At 28.5% G+C, this 22340-nt stretch overlaps 1 protein-coding gene across 2 annotated transcripts in view; it reads right to left on the bottom strand.

The window, feature by feature from the left end:
• The window catches only part of LOC107456521 (ephrin-B2a), a 399131-nt gene that overhangs the window by 1440 nt on the left and 375351 nt on the right, over positions 1-22340 (bottom strand). For both annotated transcript variants that reach the window (XM_071183445.2, XM_016074397.5), the window contains exons 2-5: positions 6204-6345; positions 5251-5419; positions 3496-3591; positions 2205-2432 (exon numbers count right to left, since the gene is read on the bottom strand). In XM_071183445.2, the coding sequence (XP_071039546.1) occupies positions 2205-2432; positions 3496-3591; positions 5251-5419; positions 6204-6345 (635 nt within the window). The remainder of the gene's footprint in view (positions 1-2204; positions 2433-3495; positions 3592-5250; positions 5420-6203; positions 6346-22340) is intronic.

Genomic DNA, 22340 nt, shown 5'->3' with positions numbered 1-22340 from the left:
CCAGTTTTAACTTATTAAGATGTGAATTTTTCTTCAAATTAAAAATAAAGATTTTGAAAATATTTTTTAAGAAATATGGAGGATAGTTATTTTCAATAAACTGTTTGACTGTTGTTTAAAAAAAGGAATCAATTAAAAAAAAATATTTTGATCTGTAACTCCTTAAAAAATTTAATAGCAGATGTATAGATAATTTTATAACAAAGAGCAAATAGACACTTAAATTTATTAAACTTTGGAGAATAAATTTTAAAGAATATAGGTCAGAAAATTCTTTAATAAATAATTTGTAGTGCAAAATCAATAAATATATTTCAGCTGACTTGCAAACATATCAATCTTCATATAAGAAATCAGAAAAATCAAGAACTTAGTCTTTACCTGCTACATAGAACACAGCATTCATTAACAATATTTTAAACATAAATTTAGATATAAAAAAAAAAAAAAAAAAAAAAAAAAAAAGTGTCCGCAAACTTAAATAAAAATAAACAGGCATGAGATTGGGAAAAGAACAAAAAGTGTAAAAACTTTATCAACTTGAAATATAATAAAAGAGTATGTGCAACCACTTTGCCCAAAGAGAAACAATTAAATCATTTACATATTTATTTAAGATTTTTCGTTTTTAACTATAGTATAACTAGGAGAGAGTGGGTAAGACCAGATACCACGATGGTGTGAAAATAAGTTCAGTTTTCCAAAGGGCAAACTCTGAATTACACTTTAGTAGTTAAGAAGAAGGACATACCATATTGGCATCTTGTTGATGATTAATTCACAGTGACGGTGTAGATAAGTTTGCTTTGCTGTAACAACTCTCGAATGTTCTCTCGTTTTCAAGCTTGCCTTATTTATTTCGTCACAACAGTTATAATAATTATTTTTTATAACTGTAACGATCAGCTTATGATACAGTAATTTAAGATTCATAGTCAAACAAATAAAAGAGATTTAGCCCGATTGTAGCATTATTTTGCTTTGATAACATTTGCTTTCGGGTTAAGACTCAGTATCCCTTTGGCCGCATGGCCTATGAAAGCTGCAGAGCAAGGAGGAAGAAGATAACTACATCCAAGGCTGAAGAAAGGTTTAATAGGTTCTGGAGAAAAATTTACCGCAGGCTTCAAAGAACAAAAAACTTTTTTTTTTCCATATTTGGAAGAATTTTTAAAGCCTCCTGCAGAAATTTTTAAATCAAAGAATTTTTAAACACAAAATTGCAGTTATTATATACATAAAGAAATTCTCGGCAATTCATTTCTTTTAAAAAATCAATTAATAAACACTATATTTTTTGTAAGGAATTTTGGTAGGACCAGGACTCAGGGCAAATTGTCTGTTTTTTTTCCTCTCCTTGAGTGCAGCCTTGACTACATCCCATGTAAATTATATGCATGATTTTCTTAAGTTGTCACATAAAATAGAAATGATTGCTATTTTTTCACTGAAATTCTAGCATTTCTGGATTTCCAATAGAACTAACATGTGAGCCTGGTTTTACCTCACAAGACTTTTTTTAAAAATAAAATCATTTACAAGGAAGAGCTGTACAGTAATGATTTTTCAGTAATGATATAATGTACGCAACTAAGCAATGAATATCTTCATTAAATCTGCCAGTTTCTGGGTCGAACAGTTTAGCTTCAACATGCCTTTAAATCTTAGCTACCTGGTCTTACCCTACTTTCCCCTATACACTGACAGACCAACAAACTATTAATATATAAATAATGATTTAAGAGAAAATAATAATAAAGTAAAGTAACAAAATAATGTAGAAATATTAAGAAAAAATAAATCAGAAATTCTGTCAAAAGTCAGCAGAATCTCATGCCTGAATAAAGAATGAAATTGCCAAAATTAAATTAATCTGCAGATTAGGACAAAACAAAAATATTAAAAAGCAGATCATAATAATAATAATAATAAATGAACATACAATTAATTTTATGACCTTTGATATTGTATTTCATGTCAAGATAACATTTTATGTTATAATTTATTAAAACTGAAAAAGCATTAAATTTCACATTTCAATGATTGTATTGTACAAAAAAAAGTGAAGGGGGAAAAAAAAAAAAAAAAAAAAAAAAACGGCTTAGTGAGAATGCTATAAATAAAAAGAAGACTAGCTGCAATAAAAATTATTGCACATTTTTTTCTAAAAAGAAGGGGTGAGTATAATTTTATTCCAGTTTTACCTGTCTTTTTGGAAGGCATTTTCCCTCTTTCTTCCTCTCTAGGAAAATCATATGACTTTGAAGGAGGATATTTACTAGTATAAATACTGGGAGGTATCCTAAAAGGAGGCAGGGTGGGCCTGTTAAAGCGGTAAACAGGATAAGGTTTTGTTGATAATACAGCAGTTGTTGTGGAAACAGTAGTTGTTGTAGTTGTGGTTGTTGAACTAGGTAATCCAGGTGTGGATGCTGAAAAAAAAGTTTAATATTATTGAACAAAAATTACACAGAAAGTAGCAATTACAAAAATTTTATTTATGAAAATATATATGTTTTCAAAAAAACTTTTCTTGAAAATATAGATATTTTAATTAAATCTAAAAAAAATTAACAGTGCATGTTAAAATTTACTGCATTTATAATTTTATAAAAATGTTCCTTAATAAATAAATAAAAATTACAATTACTTGAAAAAATAAAACAAATATTAAAATGATTTACTTTTGCAAAACATTTTCTCAAGTAATATGTGAAATAATTTTAAAATTCTTTCAATACTTTTTATATACTAATGTTCAACCTAGAGAAATAAATAATAAAGTTTGCACAGCCTTAAAAGATAGAACTAATGTAAAAAAAAGATAATTTAAAATTACGAAAATATTAACACAAATTTCAATACACATTGTGAATGTTTGAAAATATCGATTCAATTATTTTTCTATTAGACTGGCAAATATGCACTGTTTTCAGGATTTCAAGAGAAAATATGAAATTAATTTTTATTATCCAACATTCATTCAAGGCTTAATGCCAACATTCTCTGAGTTCAGGAATGAAATAATGTTTCAATTTTGGATATTCATCAAAGCAACTATGTCAATGTCAAAATCCACTGGAGGCTGTTGAAGCTGGCAGGTACTGAATTTCAGATGAATACATCAATATTATAAAATTTGTTATTGTACATATTATAAAATGTGTTAAGTAGTTAAGTGAAGCGCAAAGTAAATATTACAAATAATGAATTAGGCATAAGAATACTAATAAAAAATATCCTAATATGCCTGTGATGGGATTTAAATCATTCAGAAGCTTGCATACTTCATTATGTACAGTTAATTTTAATATTTACCCAGTTTAACTATATGAAAGGCAATCTTTTTAATAATTCACGCATTTTAAATTCAGGGAACTCAAAGAACTGAAACTAAGAGGTTAAGACTTAAAAAACAACTTTTTTATTTACAAGGTGAATATCAGTGTTCAATTGATAATTGTATAAATAGTGAAAAAATGTAGAATAACTTACATTTAGTAGGTCCACAGCATACTTTAAAAATAACCTTCATGTTGTGAGTGGCACATCTTCCGCCAATTCTTTGATCTAACGCTCCACCAGATGTAGCTACATCATAAACACAAATTATTTTAGAACACAATTTTAATCAATATTTAGAGCTTAAAAAATGCATAATTTAAATTATGTATCATTAAGAGATAAGATTCTTTTACATTAAAAAATTCTTACTTTTTAACATTATATTAGATAACTAATAAGCATTAATAAAACCAAACAGGGGGAAAATAACAATTATTAAAGAAGTTAGTATGAGATAAAATGTAAAAAAAAAAAAGTTAAATGATAGTTAAATGTTTAGATTTAGTAGTTTTAGAACTTGTTTGTTTTATGTATGTTTTATGTAACATTTTAGAGAATTTAGAATCTTCAGGCTTAGAAAACTTCAGGAAGCAGCTTACAAAACACATAAGACAACATTGTTTTGAATAAAGTACGGATAAAATTAAGTTCTATTTAACTAATAATTAGAGGAATATAAATTGAGGATTTAAGGAACTTTTTTTTTTTTGCATGCATGCACAAAAAAAAAAAAAAAATCTTTTTATTGAAGCCATATTTTGTCAACATATAAAAATACACAGCTAAAATATATGCATGAATTGATTTTTCATTGACAAAATTTACACAAATTGTACATAGAATAATAATTTTCAGGAAAAATAATTTTAATTCATTTGAAGAAATAGGTTTTAACTCATTAGAAATAGGTAAAATTATAATTTTGAAAATAATTTACTATCCGGTACTCAAATTTAAATTAAGTGAATATTCTTCTTTTACTTGTTTTTACAAGTTTGTGGTATTTTTTGCAAACTATAATCATTTACAATTTGTGGATAAGTAGCTAGAACAATTAAAATTATGAGTAGAATCTCAGTTCAGAATAAATGCTTCAAGATTATTAATTCTCTAAATATAAATAATTCAAGTGTAACTAGTACCAATATATATACAAGAATTAACCTATTACCATTTTGCCATAATGTATTTTTTCGTATTTTACTCTATTTACACAACAATAAATTAATATGCAAATTAAAAACTAATGTGTCTGAAAGGAGACCAACTGAAATGTATGAGATTCCCCTCTTTACAAAAGAAATTTCAAGAAAACAGTTTTTTTACTTAGCACCTAAATATATAATAAATTACCAATTCAGTTGCAAAACATCAAAATATATTCTTCTTTTAAGCGTGCTTTATTTCAATTTGTGATGAACATTGACGATATAGATCTCTATTTTTCACTTTAAAGGAAGCATTTGATTTTTTATACCAGTCTTGTGCCAATCCAAATGAATTTCTTATGTTACCTTTGTTATTTTTTTTTATTTATTTATTTATTATTTTTTTTATCTATAGTTTCATGCATTTTTTTTTTTTTGTTTTCTATTATTACAGCGTTCAACAATATATGACGTCGTATGATGAGCAAAATAATTTATGATTGTAATACCCCCTTTTCTTTTTTTTAAAATTTCTATTTTAAATTTATTGTATTACTTTTCTTTGTCGCCTGGACAGGATTTTCCTCTTGACGACGAATATATATTCTTTGTATTTATGTATTTTTGTTCTCAATAAAGTTATATTTGTTTGTTTGTTTGAATCCACTTCCATAACCTTTATTTCTTTAAACTCTTATATACAAAATTAAAATGTTCAATATAAAAAATAAATAATTTTAATCAATGTAGTACTTACATATGAAGTAGTAGTCTTGTCCCGGTCTAAATTCTAAACCACCTGGTTGTGGTGTGAATGACCTGAATGTTATGGTGAAATACATATATTGATGAGGTTTATCACAGAGGGCAATGATACGAGATTCTGGATTAGTTATCCTACACGAATCGTACTCTTCCTTGGAAACCTGAAAAATTGCATAAAATGTGTGAATTTTTTCATTCCTATTTCTGTATGAATCAGTAATGCAGATGTGACCCAATAAGAATAAAACATACTGAATTAGGAAATGTCTATTTTGTCAGCATGTTATGAGATATTAATGTACAATTACACAAAAATATACTGAAAGCACTGCTAAAAAATACTGAATTCAGTAGAAATACTGAAAAATTGAAAGTCTGGCAATGCTAATTTAAGGTTATATTAAAAACTAATACAGACTTCTTCAGTTCAAGTGCTTATAATGTTTTTTTTCCCCCTCCAATCAGTGTAAAAAAAATCATTTCTATTTCAAAATAATTGGAATTTATACTAGTTAACTAATACTTTGGTAGGTTAGTAACATGTTATACAGTATCCATCTATAACATATACATATCATAATAATTAAAAACAAGTGACAATTAATATAACATGTTACACGAAAGGGACATAGATGTGAACCCCTTTTTAGCCTATCATAGGATATAATTTCTGTCTAGGAAGCTGTTGGAATAATGCACATGGATAATTGCAATCATAAAAAATAATTTTTCTTGAAAGAACCATAAAAATTATATAACTAATAAATTACAAATTCTAATAAGAATCATAAAAATTGATTTGTATACATTTCATTAACTGAACTATAATTATCTCTCTTTAAAAAAAATTTATAACATTTCAGGTCACAGAAAATTTAAGGAGCTAAGAATATAAAAATTTTATTCTGTTGAAATCATTAAAAATAAAAATATAGTAAAACTTACATTATATATTATGTATCTCTCTGCTTCCTCCTCTTTTGTACCAGGTTGGTAAACAGGACAAATGATATTGACTTGGTCATATTCAAATGGAATGTTTCCTTTGTTTACATCAATTATATGGTCTGTGTTATCTATTCGAAACCTGGAAATAATGAAAAGAGTACATTATTAACCAAGAATATTTTTTAAAGCTTTTAACTTTATAGAATAATAAAATTTAGCAATATAATAAACTAATCAGGTTCAAAATCAGCTCAATGCACATTAAGGAGAATTAAACCAAACATTTCACCAACCATACTGTATAAGTTACATTTTTGTTTTCCCTGCTCTGATTTTTGTTTTAAACAAACTATTTAAATAAGATAATCATCCAATAAAAGAAATAGAAATAATGGTTTTTCATTATTTCATAGGGAAAAAAAATAGCTGGTTAACTAATTGAGCTTCTATTGACTTACACTACGAAAAATAAAGCAATAAAATTAGTAATTTTGGGTACATAATTTAATATTGTACATTTGTCTGCTTTTTAGAATTTGTTCTGCTTTTGTTTTACTTGTTGAACACCGTTTTGAATAAAGCTGAAAAATTCTTTTTAACTTACATTACACAATGAAACAAAGATATCTTTAAGAAACCTGAAAACAAAGATACTCTTCTAAACTACAATTTTAAACATGTATTTTTTATCTAGATTTTGTCAAAAAATTGAATTGAAATTCAAAAACACCACACGCTATTTTTGATAATTCGGACTACATTTTACAAGTCACGAAAGAAAACTGCCAAGTTTAGTAAATTAACCATTATTAATTTGTTTATTGAGATTAGATATACTATGACTATAAGTTTTTATAACTCACTCCTCCATTCACAGCATAGGGACACTATGCTGCAGGCAAAACTTCATTAATAGTTTAAAATTGTAACTATAGAAAAAATTGAATTCGAATTCGGACAAACTAATTACAAACAAATTATGGTAGTTTTGGATATCATAGATATGGCAAGTGCAAATGTCATATATTGTTTGCAATGTGACATTCAGAAGAAAAAAAAATTAGTATTTGAAACTTCGTTTTTTTTTTTTCCCTTTCTTTTTTACTACTTTTGGTTTGAGTTATTTTTTACTTTACTTTGAAATAGAAAAATGATTTGCGAAAGCGATATTGCCATATTCTTAATATTAATATTATATTATTCTTAATATAATATTAATTAATATTAAGTTCAGTCCCCTCAAGTTTTCTGGAATACGATTCTTATAGGCAGATCAAAAAATAAATCCTATTAAAAAAAACATTTATACTACTTTTAAATTGAAGTAGAAATTTAAAAAAAAAATTAAAATAAATATAAATTAACTTTTGAAAAATGGAAAAATACTTTAAAAATATGTATTAGTTAGATAATCGACAAGTAGATGGCGCTACAGATCTAAAAGACAAAATAGAAATAGCTTTTGATAGCAGAACAAAAAGGGACGCATGCGTGGCTACATAGTTTCATGCTTGAATCAAAATAGCAAGATGAAAAAACAATTGGATAAAAGAGACCGAAAGAGGCGGAGTTAAGAAAAGTTTAGAAGGCGGTATCACACAAGTTAGCAAATGACGTCATTTAAAGATGCGCTGCTCCGCCCAAAGAAGCCGCACATGAAATGGCTTTCCCTATCTGATTGATTGCTTGGCACGAATCCTAATAAATGTTGCAACTTTGAAAGTGACATTTGCAGACGAAGCATGAAATTTTGGCGGCTAGAAAGCACATTGACACGAATTTTCTTAGAAATGAAGCGAAGGGATTGTAATTTTCAATGAATTCGAAACAATGACAAAGCATGAAATATTTTGAAACTGTCTTGAAAGGATGATGCGGTCAAATTGACAGAAATATAAATAGATATATAAGAATAGATAATTGTAGATAGCTATCCAAACAGATAATATATTCGACTGAGAAATGCAAATGGATAAAAAGAAATATAAATATTTATTAAGAATAAAAGCATTATATTCACGAACGAGAATTATGTCTTTATAACTAACTACAAATTAAGTTATACTGGAATAATAACTATAATAACAAAAAAAAAAAATCATTTAATAACTACCGATATTTATTGAGCTCTGCTTATTAATAAATGCAACACATTTTGAAAATTTTTAATAGTGCGAATGTTTTCTAAGTGAAAAATGCGTTGATTCATTAAAATCTTGAAAATGATGTCTATTCATTTTTGAGGTTCTCATCAAAACTAAAATTAAGAAATTCTAAAGGGCAACTGTAAATCAAAGGTGCTTTTAAATATATTGTAGCTAAAAGTTTAAGGATTATACGGACAGAGATAAACTTAAAAAATACTATACACTACTCTGCTTATTAAAATTTAAAAACAATTATGATTTATGTTACGTCTGATAACATTTACCTAAAAAAATCTTTTTTAATAAATTAAATGTAAGACTTGTTACACTCGACAGAAAATTAACTGAAATAATTAAAAATTTGTTACTGAATCTTTGTTGAGATTTTTAATGAAGGAATAAAATAAGCGGTGAAAAATCTGTTATTTCAAAAGTTTTGGAGGGGGAGATAGAAAGATGATTATTAGACTAAATTAATCTTTAGTCTATAAGTTAAATCGCATCATATTTTTTTAAATTTAATAATGAAATTTTAACTGATATAAAATATCAAGATATGAAACCAAATTAGAATTTAAAAAAAATTCTAAATTTGAATAGTAATATGGAATTGGTTAGAAAGTTTTAAGTTAACACACGAGTTTAAACCTGAACTGTGACTTTTGAAAGCTAAGTACGTCCACTTTGTAAAAAAAATATATTTCATAAAAGCCCAGTTATTAGTTTTTTTTAAAAAGATTATTAGTTTTTTTCTCTCTAAAAATCATTGATAACTTGTTTTTCGGCATCGATTCAGTTTTTTACTTCCTCTTGCGTGAAATAATTTCGTATAATTTTTTTTTTTTTTTTTTTAAATGAACATAATTCACAAGCATGTTGCCAGTTTTATTTTTACATACATTTCCCCCCCGAAAGAATTCGCAATGTCACGGCTTGTCTTGGGCACTACTCTGTATTTAACTCGGTAACTTTTTCTTGATATTAACTATATTTTAGTATCTCACTCCTTTTTTAATATTCTACCATGACGAAAATAATAATATTTATTATTTTATCAGCACATAACAGCCCAATAGACTTGAAAATAATAGTGGCGAGTCAACAAAATAAAGTAGCGACTTAAATTAAATAAACAACCCATCCCCTTTTCCTCTATCTTTTTTTTTTTTTAATTGAACATAGAAGTCAAGTCAGTAAGTTTAAGCAAGTTTTGTCACATATTTACAATATTTTAATCGTTCAATTAATTTTTCATAGTCGTTGATTATTTCTAATATGAATTTTTTTCTAATAAGATATAATTGCGAGGAAAAAAGTGGCTTTAAATGAAAAGCACCTATCGGTATTGATCACCGACTCATTTGGTTTGAGGAAAAAGTGGTTTATAAGTTATTAAGTCTACCGGCTGCTGGCTGGTAGACTTAACTTGAACATTTAAATTTTCAGGTCTGACATTATTTACGTTCCCATCGGTAAATGGAACGTAAATCGGCTAAATATACCAATATTTTTTATAATTTATAAATAACATTATACAAATAACTAATTTCCGTCATGCTGGCAGATATATGTGTTAACCAAATGGTACCATATAAATGGTTATTGATGATAGTGAATGAATAAGGGAATAAATGGAACGAGGATATAAAAGGAAGCATAATAATAAATCAAATTTTAGAATTGAATGAATGAAGACCAAGAATGTTTCCTTAATTTTTTTAAAATTTAATTTATTTAAAACAAAACCTGCTGACCTCAGTAAAACCACATATCTATGATCATTAATTAAAATCCTAAACAAATGAATCACGAAACAAAACAATGCTGCGATATTACCTTTAATTTAATTTCTATTACAAAAGCAAAGCTAAACAAATAGAATTGAAAATCGCGATTTCATCAACATGATTCGAGAGGGGGTAGCAGTAACCCACCCACCACCAGGAACTATTTACTGTCTATCTTCCTAAATAGATAACAGCACGAGATCGAAAAATAAATACGAATGCAAAATCAGAAAGAAAAATAATAAGAAGGACGCGATTGTTTTTGGGCGTTAACTAGAATTCGAAATAGCCAGACCACCAACAGAGGATGCTTAAAAGACTGATTCGCTACACCAACACCCTTCCTTGTCACTGCTCGACCTCCAACTGACCACGGACTGTAACTTTGTTTTTGAGGGACTTTTATTTATCCATTCCAGCATTTCCAACAGATGGATCTCAGGATAGGGTTAAAAACAACACATTGATGAACTAAAACAACAAAACCTAACTCGACCCCACACGAATCAGCATTAATGTGATTCTAATTGGGTTGATGGTTTCATATTACTTTTATCAATATGGTATCAATAAGTAATAGGTCTCAGAGAAGATCATCATTTTCCACTAAGCTAAATTGTTGCGCACAAGATTTCGGAGTTGCTTACAATTTTTCAAAATCCACGCACACTTATTTTTTTAATGGTAAGATTTAAAGTTCACTGTTTCTTAAGACATTTACGAATTCGAAACCGTTTCAGGATTTTACTGCATAAAAATATTTCAGTATAATAAACTGGGTTTTCAGATGCCAAGCTTGGGTTGGTTGTAAAAATTAAGTTCTTCGACTATTAAATTTGAAGATGTTCCGATACAAATTTACTAGATAGATATGAAGTACTTATGATAGAAAAGTTCTCGTTAGCTACACATTAAATTTATACAAAAGGTATAACATATTTCTTTTTCTCTCGTAACATGCATTTAAAAAAAAAAAAATCTAAATATCTGTTAAACAAATTTTGAGTTAATTATTGACATTTGAACTTAATTTATTTGAATCAAAGTGTATGGCAAAATTTATTTATGTCTAACTGTCATTTTAGTTAAGCTAAAATTACAATTTATAAACGAAGTTCAGTGGTTTTATTTTAATAATAAAACAAATAATAATGTATCTTGCTACAAAATAAAATTAAAAAAAAAAAAAAACAACTGATTTTAGATATAAAAAGTTCTGCACACAATTGACTGTTACTCGATACATTTGACAAACACGATAAATTTTAAAAACAATAAAATAAAAGTGCCTATTAACCTTTCATCCAGGTGACTACGGTGTCATTTATAACCATTTTTCACACCTTAGCCAACAAGTCAACAGATTAACAAATAAGATAAAAAAGCGTTTGTTTCTTTTAGCGTTTGTATTATTTTGCTGCACAGCTTACAATTTGACTCTTCGATAATAGGCAAAACAAGCTATCCACAACATCTGCTTCTTATTTAAATACAGGTTTCCGCGAAGGAAAAAGGTGGTGGGTCAATAATTCGAAAAAACACTCGCATACTTATAGAATATATATATTTTTTTCACCAATAATAACTTTACCGCTAAGCTTTTTAAAAAAATTTTTTTTTCATTGCAAAATATAGTGTTTCAAAGCGTACGTCTGTAAAAAATATTTAAGAGTTTGGGGACAAAGAAAATTGCAAGACACGGTATTCAATTTAAAGGTTTTTGACGTCATAAAAAGGAATGTTTTTTAATTTTAAAAAAATAATAATTTTCAAATAATCTAGTTGAGAACCTGGCTGCTATGATAAATTCAAAAAAAAATTATTTTAAAAAAAAATTTATACCGTTTTTCGAGGACTGCTGAAAAAACAAGAGGATAATGGTCACTAATGCTTTAAAAAATAACTCTTTCCATATAGAAATTATATAGTTTATATTTAATGTGCCGGCCACACACTAACTTTTATCAGATCGTTCCAAGAATTTTTCATCAATATTTCATACTTCTCCGAAACATTTTTCATAACACCCTTAAGTTTAAAGGAGTGCATAATTTTTAAAAAAAGAAAAGAAAAAAAAAAGCTAAATACGCTTTTATACATACATAAAAAAAAAAATAATAATCGAGGCTTAATATCGTTTCTTATATTAACTTTTTATTTTTTAATTTCTTTGCCACCCATGTAGGATTGACAGGTCAAGATAGATAGGAAATTAGGAGTAACTGCTTACTATTCAGAATATATGTTCGATTATTATTATTTTTTTACCCGATTTGTTTCGTCAAATGAATAATTAAAGAGGCGAAAGATTGCCCAGAAAGTTATTATCAATTTCATTTTTATAATAAAGATTGATTCATATGAAATTCATTCATTTCATTTCATTTTATTTGACAGTCAAAATTTCATTTATCGGATCTGCCGGATAAAGCATAATTTACCCTATTAATATTTATTCATTTATTCTAATAAACGCAAACTCATTATATTCAATAAATTCATGTTAATCTTTTAACATCCAATTCGAAGCTAATATGTCTAAGATGTAGTCATTGATAAAACTTACTGTCTGTTTATAAAATCAGTAATTTTTAGTTAGTTACAAGCGTCAAAATCTGCATGCTGAAAAACGCAATTTTATTAATAATAAAGGCGAATTTTACGTTCATTTTATAATTGTCGCCATAGTTTACAATTAATTGGTCTAAGAACATTTATACCACCACAAAGGTCATCTAAGTAAAGACTAACTTTAATTTAAAAAATACGAAATGTTGTTAAACGCTCCATTTTTCAATATGGAATATTTTCGAAGTCATTTTATTGGTCATTTATTTAAATAATCTGTTTAATCATCCATTCGAGCACATAAAAGTAATCTCACCAAATCGCTTAGTTAATACACCGGCTTTGACTTCAAGCAATTGTCCAGATACTGGAAGATTGCGTCTCTTTGAATGCTGAATCAACTCAATAATGTTATTGAATAAAGAAGCAAACCAGAAAAATGCTTATTGCTACATTCCATGCTGTTGGTGGTTTTAAAAATTGGTGCATGTATTTATTTTGAAGTAGAAATTTCAAAATTATTACAAAAAAATGAAGAAATTAAATCAGTCGAAGACAGAAAAAAGTTAATAATATCCAACTTCCTCTCTTAAACATAATATTATACGTGTGTAGCAAGGCACGGGAGCGAACATTTCGTTCACTATATCCGGGAGTTCACTATAAACCGTGTTCACTATAGCGGGGTTTGACTGTGCTAACATTTTAAAGCGTTAAGACATCTAAAATTAAATAAAATAAGACGAGAAAGAGGGTAACGCTAGAAATTGCTTGTTAACTTACGACAAAATAAAGATTCCCACCTAAAACTCTCGTTTTGTAAATTGAAAGGCATTCCCTTTACCCCTGAATGTTAAAAGAAATAAAAACGGTGCGAATATCGACACCCAAGTACCGCATCCCTCTTAGCTGGGCTACCCATCAAAACTTTTCTTTAGATATCGACAATCCGTTTTCTACTATAAAGACACCTCCTTGTATGCAAAATCTCCCCACGTTTCATGTATACAATAGAAAAGTTAGGGTAGGGGGTTGAAATTGAAAGGGGGTTAAAATTTCTTTTTGCTCTGAAAAACATATTGGATTTCTGTGGAGTAGCAGTTAGGGGTTTTGACAAAAGAGAAACTACGTTTCCCGAAATATCTGAACGGTATAGTAGTATGAGTGGCAGTGATTATGGGAGAAAATGTTTACTGATTTCACAAATAAAAGTTAGACTTATAATGGTGAATACGTTCATTTTTGAAAATAATTAATTTACCTTTGAAGCTGCTGTCCTTGTCGATAAAAGAAAAAAAAACATAGTAGAAGAGAGATGCGATTAAAATGAACGGAGAAAAGTAATAATAGATCAAAATTAATTGTATCGTAGTTGTCCATGATGCATCATGTAAAATCTCATACCTGTACGTTACTACTTGAACAGAAACATTGCAGAAACATGGAAAAAATTACTTTTCTTTTATCTAAACAATTGAAAAGAAATAAATTTAACCTACATTAAAATAAAAAAAATTAATTTACCAACGAACAAATAAGAACCTTTTATTACAAAAAAGACAACAAAAGAATAATAAATAATTAATTAAATGGGGTGGAAATGGGGTGGAAGAAAAATTTCAAGGTTTCATAAATTCATCTTAAAATTCGGTGTTCTTAAATTCTTTAATCTTTTACTGGGTTGCTGGTGTTAAAAAGGTTCTTAAGGTTCAATAGCGTTAACTAAATTAAAACATGCATTTAGGGGAAAAAAAAAAAAAAAAAAAAAAAAAAAACTAATGATGACGAAATGTAGGGAAAACATTACCTTCAACTTATTAAGCGAAAAATATTTCATAAATGTATCAAAATTAAAGAGCTTAGTGGAAGTATGTTTTGACTTTGGAAAAATTGAAATTTCTGGGAGGACAGATGTTAATTTACTCGTATTTCAGCATACAACATGGGTTTATTTTATTTTCGTATTTTAGAATGGAAGAAGATTCCAAGTTCATCTGGCAACAAACAATCGACGAGTAACCCAATAAAGCTTCTCTAATGGAAGCAAATGAAAACGCAGACAATACGAACGCATTTATTTGCTCTGTCGGAAGCTTGCGTGCAAGAAATAAAAGGCAAGACTAACATAAAAACTAGGTTAAGGGTGACATAAACAAGGCTAACATAAAAACTGTTAAGCTATTTTACTCAAATTCACTAAAATATAATTAAGAACCTTCTTCCATCTCAATTGTACATTTAAATAACAAATAATCCCGCAAAACGAAAATTTTTACCAAATTATTAAAATCCAAATTAATGGAAAATTAAAATACCTAATTTAGAAACTTAATTGCGTCGTTTGCGAACTTCATTTCTAGCAATACGGAAATACATTGAAAACCACAAGGGTAGCAGCAATTTAGTCTGTTGATTCTTATCAAACCAATTAAACGAATTTTAATGAAAATTCTCCGCTGCTTTAAGTCAATCTCACAACGAAAACCGGAATCGGCTTAAAAATAGAATTTTAATTATCAAGTTCGTATCTTGAGGATTAGAATGGGAAATGTTAAAATAATTTTTTCCCCTTGCTCTCAGTAAACCGCTACAAATTTTCTTCCATTTTTTTTTTTTTTTTTCTTTGGAATGTAAGGTAGAGGGATAATCTGTTGAAATATACATTTAAAACTCATTATTTTAAACCCAGAAGGACATCCTAATGAAGCTATTTAATAATATCGTTTTTAATTAACACAGTTACTTTTGAACTAATCCATCTAATTAGAGGTTAATACTTCGCTATTTGCTAGGTTTTTATTTTGTTAAGATATATGCAGATACAGAACATGCAGATACAGTCGGTGTTTAAAATGCAAAGAACTGTTGAAACAAACGAGAAGTTTAAACATTTAATGTAAACATTTAAAAAGTAACCGAAATTCGTTTTTAACCGTTATCTATAATAATAAACTAAAGAGTTTATACGTGTGTCTCTCTTCATACATGCAGAACCATTTGTTCGATCATTCTGAAATTTGCACGGCGGCTGCAAGGGACAAATTCAAATCCGGATCTTGAAATTCGTTCGAAATTTTCAATTAGTTTCTAAGGTAGAGTCGTATGAAAAATGAGGCTGCAGACGATTTTCTTTTTTCAAATATATTGCAGACGATTTTCTTATTTCAAATATTTTGCAGACGATTTTCTTTTTTCAAATATTTTAAAGATTACATCATTGATATTTTATAGCTCATTATCTCGTTTACAAAAATTTAGTAAACGTGAAAATCGATGAAACAGTTAATCGATGAACGATCGAATCAACAAATTATTTCGACGAATGAGGGAAGTAACAGGTCTCAACGGACCAACGAATATGTGAATGAATGAATCAGTCAAATCAATAAACGAACGAAAAAGTTTATCAAAAAGTTATCTAATCTAGAAATCAGCGCCTCAATAAATAGTGCGTGCTTACATATCTGCAAAGCATTGAATGACAGAATCAATGTGTTAGCGCAACAATATTAGAGAATAAGCGTGTTGACGAATCCATGAATGAACGAATCAGCAAATCAATGATTTGGCGAATTAATCTTTGAATGAGTAAATCATGGAAACAAACCAACGACTCTTTGATCTGTTGATTTGCTTATTCATTGGTTCGCAGATTTATTTGTGTTACTCCTTTATTAGTTCACTTATCGATTTGAAAAATGATCTATTCTACACCCGAGAATCAGTTCTATGCGTAATTTGGTCACTGCTTTTTGTTGTAGTAAGAACATGTTTTCAGTGAATCTTGCGCTAAATAACCGAAGTTGAATTTAATTCGGATTTCTCGAAAGAGAACGTGAAAAAGCGTAAAATTACGTATGCAGGGGTGATTGTGAGCCCAACTCAAAAATCCTGAAAATTTCTCCAATAAAATCATTAATTACGCATTGCAAAATATTAACGTCTTTATAAATTTAAATTATTGATATTTCAAAACACGAAATTCTAAATAAACTATATGCAGCATAATTTAAATGAATAAATATGCATAAGTTTACTTTTATCTCTAATCACATTTATTACTTTTATCTCTAATCACTACTAGAAAAAATATTTACAAATGAAAGAGATGCCAAGTAAATTCGAGTTCTAATATTTCTAAATAAAACATAATTTTTTTTTTTAATACATAATAGTGATCAATAATTTCTTGACACTTTTGGACCTCGGATTTCCGGAAAATTCCGAATCGCGTTTACCGAAAAATCCGGATTTTTTTTTCCGGATCACAATGATCTCTGCGTATGCCCTTAGAAACTTAGCATTATAAAAATATAATTACAGTTAACTATTTTTAATTTACGTCTTTTAGAAATAACAGTCATAATAATAAACATTTATAAATAGCCTCATTTATTTATTTAACGTTTTTTTATAAAAGAGCGGTAAGAAGGTCACAATCAGTAAAGGTATTCGGAAACATAATTAAGAGAAAAGGGGAAGTAACAAATACGGGGGGGGGGGGAGAGACTATCAGCTGGTTACGAAATGTTTCCAACGAAATACGAATACCATTTTAATGAGAGAAATTTTAGTACTCTCTCTCCCACTAAGCTTTTGCCTGGCGCTTTAAAAAATCTTCTCGAAATAATTATTCCCCGAATCCAGAAAATTTTAAAATTGAGGACTTCGGTAATTTGACGCTCATTTCTGGGAAAGGGGGTATTAAAGGAAAGGAACTCCAGCTTTTCTAGTTCAGTGTTCACGCGAAAGCGGAAGGTTAAAGTTTAATCATTATTTTTTGTTTTTTAGATGTAATGCGAAAAAAGTTACAAAAAAAATGTTCGTGGTATAAACAAGTGTTGTTATAAACGCGGTGTTATTAGGAAAAATTAATTTTCAATATAGTAAAAATTCAAGCCTTAATGAAGATTTGTAAACAAAGATAAAATATTTAAAAAAGGAAATAATAATTAACAATCTTAAAAAAAAAAACCTCCAATTTTAATTAGAAGTGCTAAAATCTTTCATAAAATTATATAACAAATTTATTTAAGAATTTATATTGTATAAATGAACAAGAATTGGATTTGCAATTTAATTACGATAAATAAAATATAACAAATTCTGCAATATGACGTATAGAGCAACATCTTTGTTTGCTAAATCTTAAAACAAAATATACTTTTATATGTATCATTTTAACCAACAATAAACAAATTAAAAAACGAATTGAAGCAAAAATAAATAAATATATTATTTCTCAATTTTATTTTCATTTAAATTTCATTAGTTCATGAATTCAAAAACTATTATATTCCATTACGGCAAAGAAAGAAAGAAAGAAAAAAAAACATATAGAAAGATAAAGTTAAACAAAAATTTTATGGCTCGTTTTCTCTTTCAAATTTTTTTTTTTACTTTTTCAATAATTCTTTAACCTTTTCAAAAAATTACCTCTTCTTTAAAGGGCTGTGGTTTTCAACACCAATCACAAAGTAAACAAAATAATGTAAAAATTAATTTAAATAAATAGTTTTACAAAAGCCAAACAAAAATAATTTTAACAATTCTGATGTTATATGTTGTAAAAAAAAAAACTCCTGCCTTTCAAACAGTTGAGGGAGGACTCTTTTTTTACGCCAAACTTAGTTCATAGCATCGTTTGTTTTCTCTTACTTTGAACATTTATATTCACAGACTTGTGTCTGTGGGCTTCTGGCCCCTAAACTCAACACTTAATGAAAAATTATTATTAGATTTAAGAATTATCTCTTTCTTATTTTCCATTTCGCCTTCAAATTCGATTGTTCTTCATGACTTAACAATAAAGAGTACGTATTTTTCGGTAGTAAAAAGGGTGTAGAGATAGACATCCTGTAGTTCTTTTGCTCAGTGAGGGGTCTCCGAAAATAAAATCTCTTGAAATAAAGGAGAAAGTTGAAATAAAGAAGCAATAAAACAGCTTTTTACTTCAACAGCAATAATAAGTCACAGCACAGGGAGCCCGAGAAAATCAATAGGGAGTACAGCTTCCAAGAACACATTTCGGCATAAGATATGCATTAAGTAAAAGAAAATTAGCTCACCTAAATGTAGTACACCTTTCTTTAGTGTTTATTAACAGCAAGCTCGTTCGAACTTTCAATATTACTAAACGTAGATATTTATCCAAGTGGAAAATCACAACATTTAAGTATAAATGATAAGTAAAATAGGAAGGTCAAAATCTGTAACAGGATAATTCGCGAATGAAAATACAAAACGTCATAATACACGTAACACAAAACTTATAGTTAAAAATAACTAAATTATAAATTAAAATAAATAGTTTTATGGTCCGACCGCATTGTATTGAATACCAGTAATGAAATGGATTATTCATATTAATTTGTGGTCAGACCAAATAAACGAGAGAAAAAATGGATGAGTCACCCTTTCGATGGTGATGTTCCCAGAGGAGAATTCGATTATAATAATAGCAATATGAACTATTTTAATGGATTGCAAATTTCGTAAGTGCAACATGAAAAATATTTCATAAATAAATTATAAATGCTGATCAGTTGCGTTTTGTAAGCCAAACGTTAAAATAACTTAACAATTTTTTTTTTCTTTTCATATTTCGGAGCACAAACAGACATAATTTTATTTCAACCCACAGATTATGAAATGAACCGAGTCGTAGCTTGTGTAAAATCTCATCGGCAATTTCCTCTTACGCCAAAAAAAAGAGGATATTTCGCCAACAACGGAAAACTATATACCAAATATAGGGTCGGTACTTTGATAAACCATCAAAGTAACAGACATTTACAACCAAAGTAACTACAAACCATGATAAACCATATGTTCTTATACGAAAATTTCACAATTTTTCAAAAAAATTGTTTTCATTCTTATTAAATATGTACTTATTAAAATATGAAACTATTTGGTGTCCGTTTGGCGGAATTTGCGCTTTGTCACTGTACCAAAAATTATTATACATTAAAAAATATATTAACTAATTGATGCAAAGAAAGATATCCATTTTATATAGACTTTAAACAATCATTTTCAGAATATAATGCTAGCTCCATATCTTAAATTCATCAAAATGTTCGAAATCATAGATCTAAAAATATACAGATCATCAGAAACTTGCACAATAATAAGAATTTAAGAAGAAACACACGAATCTATAGTTCAGCTTGCAAGTTGTTAAGTATGCTATTTATAAAGGAAGCATTTTCAAAACAGACAGTTAATTCCAACTCTACTTGGAGGGGGTATCTCAATCTCAGTAAAAAATATCACCTTTGTCTACAGGTCAGAGAACGGAAACCACCCATAGTTAGGTATGGGTGCCTCTCTGGGAGGGGTGCAGACAGTTGCAAATCTCTGGTTTGTGGAGCATTGCAAACAGCCATCAGATATGAAAAGGGGGACTGAATACGGGGAGCCAAGAAATAGTTCGGCAAACTACAAAAGCTCTGCCAGGAAAGAGGGAGTTAAGAATGAATGGAACTGAAGCCAGAGCAAACAAATAGAGATAATTTTCAAAGCACCACAGAAACCCTACATTAGCACGCAGCAAGAGTTTTATCAATCAACGAGTTAAGTGGAATACGAACTAGAAGAGCGTAAGTGATTGGTTTTAAATGGATATAATTAAGGTACTAGCATGCAGGTGAGCGAGGCTATATCATTAAGCTGATTATTATTAATAAGATATAATTTGAAATACATGCAAGAAAAATCAAAAGTGAGATTTATGAATTATTTTTCTACGAATTCTTTTAAAAAGGCTTGTGTAATTTTATGGTTAAGACGAATTTGTTTGTAAACACTAATATTTTAAATTGGTTCAGTAAAAAGTCGTCATGAAGCTATTAAAAATAATGTAGTGTAATAGATTTTCTCAGATAGATATTCTGACCAAAAAAAAAAAAAAAAAAAAAAATGCTATTCAGTTAAAAAAAAAAATTTAAGAAAAAGTTTATATGCTGTGTTAAACTTTTTCTTACATTTTTTTTTTTTTTTTTTTACATAGACTATACATTTTTTTATTATAAAGTGAGAGCTTTCCATTAGTTTTTATAGACAACAAATTAAGAATTTTTATAAAATAAAATGTTTTATCTTATATTAAGGGGAGTCAGTAGGGCAAAACTTAAAAAATTTCGATTTTTTACTTTTAGCATTTTTGGATGCGCAATTTCATGTACTTTAATTTGATATTTTACTTTTGTTTGTGCGTAAATTAGAAACCGAGAAAATTGAATTTTAGTAAGACCAACTGTCAAACTTTGGAAAGCGAAATCAAAACTGCCACGCCCACCACGTATCTGTTAAATGTAAACAAAGAGAGTAAAGCTCTCTAGATAGCTTATTTTTTTTAATTCAAGTTTTGAGAAAGTTTAGGTGAAAGCGTGAACTTGATTCCCAATGAAATTCTAACTGAGAGAAATATTTTGCTTATAACTGTAATTGTGTTTGCATTTGGTATTTTGATTTCGAAATTCGATCTACCGACAACACGTTCTTGCAATTCAACAATTTGTTTGCTTTTATTTTTCTTTCTTGAAGATATATAATTATTTTTATAATTTAAAATTTGTTATAATTATTTATTAATTGGAAACGATGCCGAGAAGTACTGGTAAAGTGTTTGCAAAAAGAAAACCCAGAAATAGGAATGGTCCTATGAAAAGAGAAGTAATAAATCCTGAACTGAATTGTAGTGCTTCTGAAAGAAAGATGCCGGATTTAAATTTGAGTTACGGGGATCTTAACAACAATGCAGAATTGTGTAATATAATTATGGACTTTGATATTCTGAAATATGTCATTGAAAAGTGTGTGCAATGTAGCCAGTGCTCAAAAAATGAGTTGACTTTGCTTCTTGCCAAACAAAATGTGGGTTTGGCAATCGAACTCGAGATTGTTTGTCACAAGTGCAATTTCTCATGCAAGTTTTCCAATTCCCACAAACATGGAAAAGGAAGTGGAGAATTGTTTGACATTAACACTCGGCTTGTTTATGGCCTGCGGTCTATTGGTAAAGGGGCTGAAGCAGCTAAAACACTTTGTGGTGTACTAAATCTTCACAGTCCTCCTACAAAATTTTCTACGTATAATGCTGAACTTTTGGATGCTGCTAAAGATGTATGCAAGATATCTATGCTCAATGCAGTTGAACAATCAATTACGCAGAATGATGGCTGTCGTGACATGACGGTAGCTATCGATGGAACCTGGCAAAAGAAGGGGTTTGCATCTTTAAACGGTGTAGTTACAGCTACCAGCATTGATACTGGAAAAGTTATTGACGTTGAGGTGCTGTCAAAATATTGTGTGTGCCCTAACAAAGCTTCTCATTCTATGCAATGCAAAAAAAATCATGTAGGCTACAGTGGTAAAATGGAAGTGAATGGCGCGCTTACAATTTTCCAAAGATCTTGCAGCAACTATAACACAAGATATTTGAATTATCTTGGAGATGGAGACTCGAAGGCTTTCAACTCGGTTTCCGAAGCGAATGTGTATGGTCCAGATATAAAAATTTCAAAACTTGAATGTGTGGGCCATGTAATGAAACGAATGGGTTCTCGTCTGAGAAAGTTGAAAGAGAAAATGAAAGGAGTAAAACTTTCAGATGGAAAAAGTCT

Source organism: Parasteatoda tepidariorum, chromosome 7 (assembly GCF_982258835.1).
Source record: "Parasteatoda tepidariorum strain Cologne lab strain chromosome 7, Ptep-v5.0, whole genome shotgun sequence".
Lineage (NCBI taxonomy): Eukaryota > Metazoa > Arthropoda > Arachnida > Araneae > Theridiidae > Parasteatoda > Parasteatoda tepidariorum.
Note: the sequence above shows the minus strand (reverse complement) of the source record. Positions and strands in the feature narration are given on the sequence as shown.